General features: G+C 32.7%; 1 protein-coding gene across 1 annotated transcript in view; it reads right to left on the bottom strand.

Annotated features, from left to right (window-relative positions):
* LOC102672269 (fat-like cadherin-related tumor suppressor homolog) overlaps positions 1–9,412 on the bottom strand; it is a gene marked incomplete at its 5' end in the record, with an annotated part of 73,428 nt that overhangs the window by 50,371 nt on the left and 13,645 nt on the right. Inside the window, one exon of the mRNA XM_006620330.1 lies at positions 6,431–6,492. Coding sequence (XP_006620393.1) covers positions 6,431–6,492 — 62 coding nt within the window. The remainder of the gene's footprint in view (positions 1–6,430; positions 6,493–9,412) is intronic.

Raw genomic sequence — 9,412 nt, 5'->3', positions numbered from 1 at the left:
AAAAAAAAAAAAAAAAAAAAAGGGATGAACTCCGTCGACGTTTTCTGTAAAAATTCCGCGACGCACGAATCTCCCACGTACGACTCCGCCATGTATTTTTGCCCGAATAAACGAATTTCAAAACAACAAGGGAGAAGGAACAAAGACGAAGCTTGAAATATTAAATAATTCCATAAGTTCATGTTCCTGAAATTCTTCGAATATTATTTATTTTTTTTTTTTAAAAACACTACGTTTCACAAATGTCCCCTTACTCCAAAAAATTTAATAAATAATAATTATCCCTTCAATCCTACTAAAAAAAAATTACATATTGAAAAAATAATATTTGTATCTTTCAGATACAAAAAAGTCATGGAAAAAAAAAAGAAAATTACACGCGCCATTCGAAAATCAAGAGAATAAAAAAATTTCTGAAAATCACTGGGGAGAAATTTTATTATTAAGAAATCAAAATGATTTTCCCTTATTTATTAATTCGAATAAAAATACGACTCTCTCTCTCTCTCTCTCTCTCTTCGTGGAAGCAAGCTCGATCAATTATCACGGCTCGTTTACGGAAAAATAACGTAACGGCCGACACTGCGACAATAATTGGGTTAATTTTACACGGAATAACGCCGAGTCACTCGTACAATAATTAATTATCGCTTCAACGAGCGCCCATCCCATCTTCCCTTCTTCCCTTCTTCTTTTTACTTCTTCTTCTCTCTCTCTCTCTCACTCTCTCTTTAAATTTCCTGCGCTCGATTCATTAACGCCATTGTAACCATGCTAACGATGCTAATAAAATTTGTATTCCCAATATTAAATATCCTTCAGCATGGATCATTATTTCGCTGGATTAATTCGAAAGTATATATATATATATATATTGGATAAGAGGGTGGGGCCATTTGCATTGCAAAACAGGGTTCAAAATATAATCACGATGGACGTTTCTCCATCGGATATATCCTATTATTGCCTATTAAATGGAACGTCGACGGACCCCCTTAAGGTGTAATTATTCGTTTCACGGGTTTTATAATCAAGCGTTAAGATTTGTCGACTATCTTGAGTATGAAGATGACAGGATGGATACTGTGGATGTACGATGAACTTTGGAAAGTTTCGTGGTTCGAGTTGTTGTTCAACGAAGCTCGACAATGAATATTTCGCAAACATCTTGTGATTGATCGTGTGCAACACGATGCATACGTATTGTTACATCGTTAATTATTACAATCGTTTCATTTCATTCTCATCGAAGATTTTAATATATACAATTGATATTGTCATTTTATGTCTGATAAGAAAGAAATTGAAAACAAATATTCGTAGCATTTTTAAGATGAAAATTTAAGGGGAATTTTATTTTTTATTCCTTCGAGAAAAATGTTATCTTCCAAGGAGAAGTGAATTAATTTCATTTTAACGGTTCAAAAGTCATCGAATATTTAACGAACGAATATTTAATCATCGTTTCATCGATATTAAATTTCTGATTTTATATATGACTGCTAATATTTATTTTTAGCGGCTTTAGTTTTCTGAAATTGTTATTTAAGACAAAAAAATATCGATATTTTGGCTACGATGGAACGTGGTAAGTGAAACAATTCGAAACAATATCTCGACTACGATGGTAATGCGGAAAGGGGTGTATTTTTTAAATTTATAAAGTTTGGACGCATATGGGAAAGTTCAGTGAGTGAAACTGACACTGAATATGCGCATACTATTATACGTACGGCCACCAGATGGTTTTACTTTGTGGTAACAGTGGTTTCAGACAAAATGCTTTATAGAGCGGAAGGCGCTGTGAACAGAGGATGCTTTTAAAATCGAGCCCTCTAGAGGTAATTTTCAAGATCGAAATTTGATTTGGAGAAAAAAACTTATTTATTAAAAAAAAAAAAAAAATACGGTGCAAATTTGTAAAATGATATAAGAATATTATTAATCCAATATGTGGATTTGATTCAATAAATACGAATTAAACGTAATTTTCCTGTCTAATCTCTGAAGAAAGAAGTTTTAATGAAAAAGTAAATACGTTTAGTTTGAGTATATTTAGAAGATACGGGCGTTTCTTCGTAATCTTTATTCTTGGGAAGGAGAAAAGCAATTAATATAAAGCGTGAAGCGAAATGGAAAAATTATAAGTTTCGTAGAAGTGTTCGCTTAAATCTGTAAAGATGTTGAAAATTGTATCGCCGTTGTGAAAATGAAAAGTTAATCTCGTTACTCGTTGACTTCTTTGGATTTATTACATACTGGTTGATAAGATTTTTCTTAGAATAATTTTTGAAACTGAAAAGGGGCAAAATGTTTAAAAATGGTTCGCAGAGAGAAAAATTAATAAAGAAGAAAGAAAGTTTTGAATCGTGTTGTAATCTCATAATTTGATATCGCTTTCAGATGGAATTTAATTAATAATAATTCGAGCCATTGTTGCTCGAGTTCCTTTAATTTATGAAACTCTGCTTTGACTATATTATTATAACACTAGGATGTTGATTGATGTCACTTTATTGTGAAAGAAATGCGTATTGGGTACGATTTTGAATTTTATCGAAATTCAAGTAACGTTGAACAATAGCACGATAACACACTGTTTATTAGAAGATATATTATATTATTAGAAGAAACATCTTCAAACATAAAAAAAAATTCAATAAAAAGAAGAAAAACAAAATCGACACGAACATTTTTATCTCAATTTTATTACCTTTATCTTTATGAAGAATAATAAAAATTGAATATAACGTAAGTATATACGTAAAATCGAGAGGATAGAATACCCTAAGTTATACGATTTTTCATAAGACATCATTCTTACTTTATACTATCATCAAAATTTAAAATAACAATCATTAAACATTCGAAACAAGAAAAAGTGGAAAAAGTTTGGAGATATGAAAAAATATTTAACCAATTCTATTCTACCAACAACTATTCTTTCCAAAATTTCACACGAATGACACCATTCTCGAAATTTAAATAATAAAAAAAATATTTAAACTATCCTAGAATTAAAACATTTCATCAATCACATATGCCATGCTTCACCAAACTACATCAAACATCGAGAAAAAAATTCACAAGATTGACCTAAACCAAAAACCTATTAACCCTTTGCACTCCAAGCCTGTTTCGCTGGTCGAACTAGCAACTCCAGACTCAGATCGTTCATAGCCTCATAAGATTACCATAAGATAATTACTCATAAGATAAGATTACACCTCATAAGATTATAAAGAACTTAGGAAGTTATTTATGAAGCGATATTCTAAAAAAATCAAACATAAATAAATATTGTCGCGGCATTAACCGAGAGTCACCGTTGGAGAGCAGAGTTAAAACCAAATGAAACGAAAATTCCAAATAGATCCACATAAAATAGATCGCATAAATAGCGATCCTTTTAATCAGTCCGAGTTTCCAATCGTTCAATCGATTCCAGATAAATTCCTCTTCATCGCCGAGAATCGTATCACGCTTGTCCACTCGATCCATCGACACGCAAAAGCTCGTTAAGGGGTTGGAAAGTAAGCAACCTCTCTCCACTAGGTCTATTTATTCGTAAACTCCCCTCTCTCTCCCCCTTTTTCGTGGCCGACGAAGCTTTTCCCGAGATTGCTACACCACCTACCCTTTGCTCTTTCCATTGTAACGAAATTCTGGCGTTTCTTGACACGTACACACACAAAGTAGCGCAAAAGGTGCTCTTCCTTTAATCCAAACGCGAAGAGGAATCCCTCGAGAGACCAGGATGACGCAGAGAGAGAGAGAGAGAGAGAGAGAAATGCTTCTCATGCCTTGTTCCCTCCTCGATTCCCTCCATCCACTCTCGTTGGTCGACAGTTTGTTTCTTCTCTTTTCTTTCTCTCTTTACCTCGCTTTTAGTATCTTCCTTCCTTCTCCCTCTCTTCGTTCCCTTGTCTAACGATAAGAGAGAGAGAGAGAGAGAGAGGTGTTTTTTCGAGGGAACGACACCCTTAAAGCTGGCCCTCTCGGTTTCACGGGCCTCAGAGACAGGAGGTTCCTCCTCATTTTACTTTTCAATCTTCGGGAGGATGCGATTTTCTTCCTCATTTCCAGTCTGACAATATTAGGGGATGGAGAGGGAGCAATGGTTCGACGAGAGAGTTTGAGGGAGGTGGAAGACTAAGAGGTGGAAAGGATGCATCGGTAATCGAGCTATCACCTGTTTGCGTTAGTACACAGTTAGGAAATTCGATTTACCGTAACGACACTCCTCGATCGATGCTTCTGCAAGATTTCCACTGCGAATGCCTTTAATCCCCCACGAGCTTTTGTAATCTTCTCCTCTCGATGTTTTTCATTTAAAAAGAAAAAGATTAAACGATTCGAGTGGAATCGAAGGATCGAAATTCAAAACGTTGGCGATTACAACATTTATATTTAATTATTTTGGAAGTAGGATTTTCCCATTATTTTTATTTTTTCGTTATTCATTCAAAGAATTTTTTTAATGAAATTTGATATATTTCCTTACGAAAAATTTTTTTGATATCGATAAATTTATATTATTCTTTAAATTTAAAATTTGTTTAGAGACGTTGTTTTAACGAGAATTTCTATTATGTTCGAAATAACGGAATTTTACACAACAATCGCCATATGAAAATGTATAATAGTACAACACTCGTAATCATCTCGGATAATATGGCCTCAACTCCATTATGCGGTGTCGCAATATATTCATGAATGTGTTACGTTCCACGCTAACGAATGATAAAAGAGGATTACGAGCAATTAGTTGCTACTCCCTATCGTTAATTACTAAATTATGAAAATTTGTAAATGGTCGATTCAATGCGTTCTTCTTTGATATCTTCAATTATATCATCCATTTATTCTGCTGTAAAACGTCAGAAGATTATATTATATATACAACGAGCATGTAAACTATTCAAATTCATAATCCTGTCCTGAATATTTGCAAATTCTCTAATCCAAAATTTGCCATGATGGAATCATATATCATACAATCTCTCATATATACTTTTGCTATTTGTAATCAGGCAACTTCGACTCTTTATTCTTAGTTCAACCCTTTCAATGTGGCATTGTATTTTCTTATATAATGAGTATTTTTATTTTTTGATATAATTGGGATTATATCTATAGTAATGTTTTGTGGATCATTTTTATCTTAACAGAACGTTACGATAATAAAGTCATTTATTATTTCAATTATTTTGAACGAATAAATAAAGAAAATATTGTACGTTGTTTCATTTGTAAGAATTTTAAACAGAGCTATATTATTAAAATAAATAATATTTATTACCCTACTTTACCAATTGTACAAATTGTATATAGAATACAAAAATATCTAATGGTATTGAAATATTTATTTGGAATATAAATATATTAATTATTGAGATTCAATGCAAAACGAACAAGTTAACTTCTCAAGTTAATATCAAAAATATTAGAGATTCACGAATACAGCAACCAAAATAATTTCCACGATTATGAGAACAGTTCTAGGCTGAAGCAGGAGGATGCAAGATGGCGGCGTTTTGCCGCGAAATTTAATTTTATCATCTTCAAAATTCAGCAAACGAGGCTCTCGTTGCGAAGTGGCACGACGTATGATTATACTCGGCGTAAGATAATTATTTTGAAACTAACTTGGAGCAAGGAAGCTGGTAAGCTTTGGTATCAAAACTCTCTCAAAGACCGGGAATTGTGTTAGAAAATAAACGATTAAAGTGTACGTACGTAACGTGTCACGAGTTGAAATACAACGTGTGGAAACTAGGTGGATTGTCGTTTCCAAAGTGTGTTTAGCCAAGTGCAGTTTGGGATTTGATCCAATCGTTGAAAGGGATTGTTGCTTAAGGATTAAGTTTCTTGAAACAAGGATTGAATGTAATGTACACGAATGAGGAGAGTTTGAGAATGTTTGAGAGAGGATATTTGAAAATTATGTTTGTGAAAAATCTTACTTTTTTTTTAAAATTTAAAATTTTTCCAAGTAGAGTATTTTATAATAGAAAATTATAACTTCGTTAAAGATAATATTAATCGAATTTGTAAATGATTGTTACTAATAATTCCTCGTTTCATTTTTTAATATTTTACGTATTATTTGCTAACTTAAATTTTTAATTTCAATGTTTTCTCTCATCTATACTCTATTAATAATTGAAAACACTTCTCTTAAATAATATTATCGAATAAATCACATGTTATAGTATTCCAAATTTTTTTTCAAGAAATAAATTTTGCGACCAACAATTTTTCACGAGAGATTTTTTAAATTTCACTTGCGATATGATCATTCAAAAGAATTTCCAAAATTATCGCAAAAATGAGCTTGAAAATTAGTTCAAAATTCAACAATGCATATATATATATATTTTTTTTTTCCATTTACGAACGAGTGATCATTCGCATTGAAATCACTCACCTCCAAAACGTGTTCCGCCTGGTTCTCCCGATCGAGCTTCCGTCCGCTTGTCGTGATCAAACCTGAAACATAATCGAATGGAGAATTAGAGCAACGGCCTTAATAAATCCCCGATTAAACGGTATTTCAATTAAGGTTTCTGGGCTGACGTTTTATCGTAGGCCACGATCGGGTAAACCGACGCCACAGAGCAAAATCGGAGGAGGGGAGGAGGGACAATTCTCGATGGCAATTTACGAAGAAATGAAAAGGCCTCGATTAGCGGGGACAAGGATTAGCTCGATGCCCAAGGTTTTCGCGAAATTATAGCGCTCAGATTTCGCATCCAACTCTTCTTTATTCTTTTCTTTTTTTCTCCCTTTGTACTTTCATCCCCCTTTTTTCCCCGATCAAAAGTGAACATTGTAAAAATAATAAGGAACTTTTTTAAATGGATATTTGTGAATCTCTATTTGAATCGTATTTCATCGATCTTTACGATGTTAATATTTTTCCTTTTTCTTTTCAATCGATAAAATGAAAGATTGAAATTAATCGAAACATATTGTTTTTATTTCATTCGTATATAATAATAAAATTCCAACTGTTTATAAGAATTTTGCAACATAAATAAAATTGCCAACAAAAATGGATAATTCGAAGGAAACAAGTCGGAATCAAAACGAATCTTTTCGAGTAATTGATGGTGGTTATCTGGACTGTTTCGTGCATTTGTTTCTTCAACAGTTTCTTCTCAAAAAATAATCGCGTGGATGGTGAACGAGTGAGTTTTTGCTACTCGTTCGAGAAACGTCGAGGTGGTAATTGGGTATCGGGGCCTCTATTCGTCGCAGAGGCCGTAACAATTCCGCGGCAAATTGTTCTCGTTCTTCCGGCGAAGCCGTGAAAATCGGAAGGAATTTCGTTATAAATGGAGACTGAGATTTCTTTGGATTGATTCGAAGGAAGAAAATTAATTATTTTAGCGGAAAAATGGATAAGAGAGATGTTGGGATCAGAAGTTGTTAAGAATAATTTAATTGTCAATTAAATTTAAAAATTATTGAATATCGATAACACATGAGCTTAGATTTTTAGATCACAAACCAATTTAGATAAAATTTCGATAGCATCTATCTTTTCGATACCTTCTGCAAAGAGATTGACTATATTGAAACTGAAGACGACGAGGAAGACAAATTATTTTGGGAGAAAGATGGATAACGAATTAAATTAAAAATTATTGAATGTTAAATATTTCTTCTTCTATTCCTAAAAATATATAATTTTATTTATTTTTATATTATTCCATTATAATTTCGAGAAAAATTTCGATAATATCCGAGTCAAGTTTTCGAAATAGAATGGCGGAAAGCAGGTGGATGCCGCCTGTTTCCGGGCTACTCGTCGGCGGAACGAGAACGAAGCCTATGAAAATATGCCTGTCGTACGTTGTAAACCGCACTCGTGCTCTTTTTTCTTTTTTTGCACTCCATCTAGTTTGTACGGTTTCTGTTAACAACAGCGGACGACACAGATTTTATATTCCAACCGGAAATATTAATCAGGTTAGAAGGAAACCGCGTGTATTGTTTCTGCTCCGACACGAAATTTCTCGAACTTCTGAATCCGTTAGACTTTGAGAACGCTTGAATTTCACGGAATTTTCACGAAATATTAAAGTGAAAGATTAAATAAAAAGTATTGGTTGCGAAGAATTATAAGAAATTTTATTCCAATTGAATATTGGATAACTGTTTAATTAATAGAAATATTTTATTATTGGAGTAAAAGTTAAATATTAAAGTTAATACGATAATACAAATGGAGCTTATGCTCGATTTAATTTTAGATTAATTAAAATTTATTACACATTATATAGGTTTGAACGATTTTCAGAGATCGAGAGGGGAGATTAATCGATACGTAGTTTCGATAAATTAAATCAAACATGAACGATAATAAAAGAAGGCAATGAAGTGTGATGATCAATCGAATCATCAATTGAAATGATCAATTAACTTTATATAGCGTGAAGTATATCAATTATAAATAACTTAAAATTTATCGTAAGATTAAAATTTCCAATAAATGCAGAATCGATTATTAACATATCCAAGTAATTAACAAAGTTCCATCATTTCAATATTCTCCAATTATATATGATTCAATACTCACAATGCTAATTCAATCCATTCATATTTCAAAATGAAACCAATTGTATTGATAATAAAAATTCAATATTTTTTTTTTATCACAAATTATTTACATTACTTATTCCTCTCACATCTATTTTTCTCAATTATATAAATTAAATAAATAAAATTATCTTCAAATTCAAATAATCTGAAAGAAAATTATTTATTACATTATTTAAATTATTTAAATTATTTGCATTATTTATTCCCCTCACATCTATGTTTCTCAATATAAATTGAGTAAAATAAATAAAATTATCTTCAAGTTCAAATAATCTGAAAGAAAAAAAAAATTTAAAAATAATTTTCATCATCCTCCTCCCTCCTCCTCTATTTTCATCTCGAAAGACGCAACAAATAATGATAAAACATTTATCCCTGTAAAACGAATTGCTTCTTCGCTATAATCGCAATGTCACTTTACCCGATCTTGTCTGATTCAAGTCACAAAGCAAGCAAGGGGAAATCGAAGGGGGAAAATTTACAAGGATCGACGCCACGCTCGTCAACGTTGCAACGTCATTGTTCCCACACGTCAACCTGTTCGACGTGCACTTCTCCAAGCCAAATGATTCGAGAGTCACGGTAATAAAAGTCGACGTTCTGTCCGGGGCCGCTTGCTTTTCCCTTTTCTCCCATGGAGCCATGCTACGAAATGAGAAAAAGGAGCGATGGTTTCGAGGGGGTGCGAATTGACGCGGGAAGACGGGTGTAACAGGATGGGTCTAAAAGGGTGATGTAATATTTACGAGCACGATGCGATGTCAAAGCTAAGATATGTAAACGACAAAGTGGAGCCACGATG

Source organism: Apis dorsata, unplaced genomic scaffold (assembly GCF_000469605.1).
Source record: "Apis dorsata unplaced genomic scaffold, Apis dorsata 1.3 scaffold_502, whole genome shotgun sequence".
Lineage (NCBI taxonomy): Eukaryota > Metazoa > Arthropoda > Insecta > Hymenoptera > Apidae > Apis > Apis dorsata.
The sequence above is the reverse complement of the archived record's forward strand: the minus strand, read 5'-3'. Positions and strand labels throughout refer to the sequence as shown.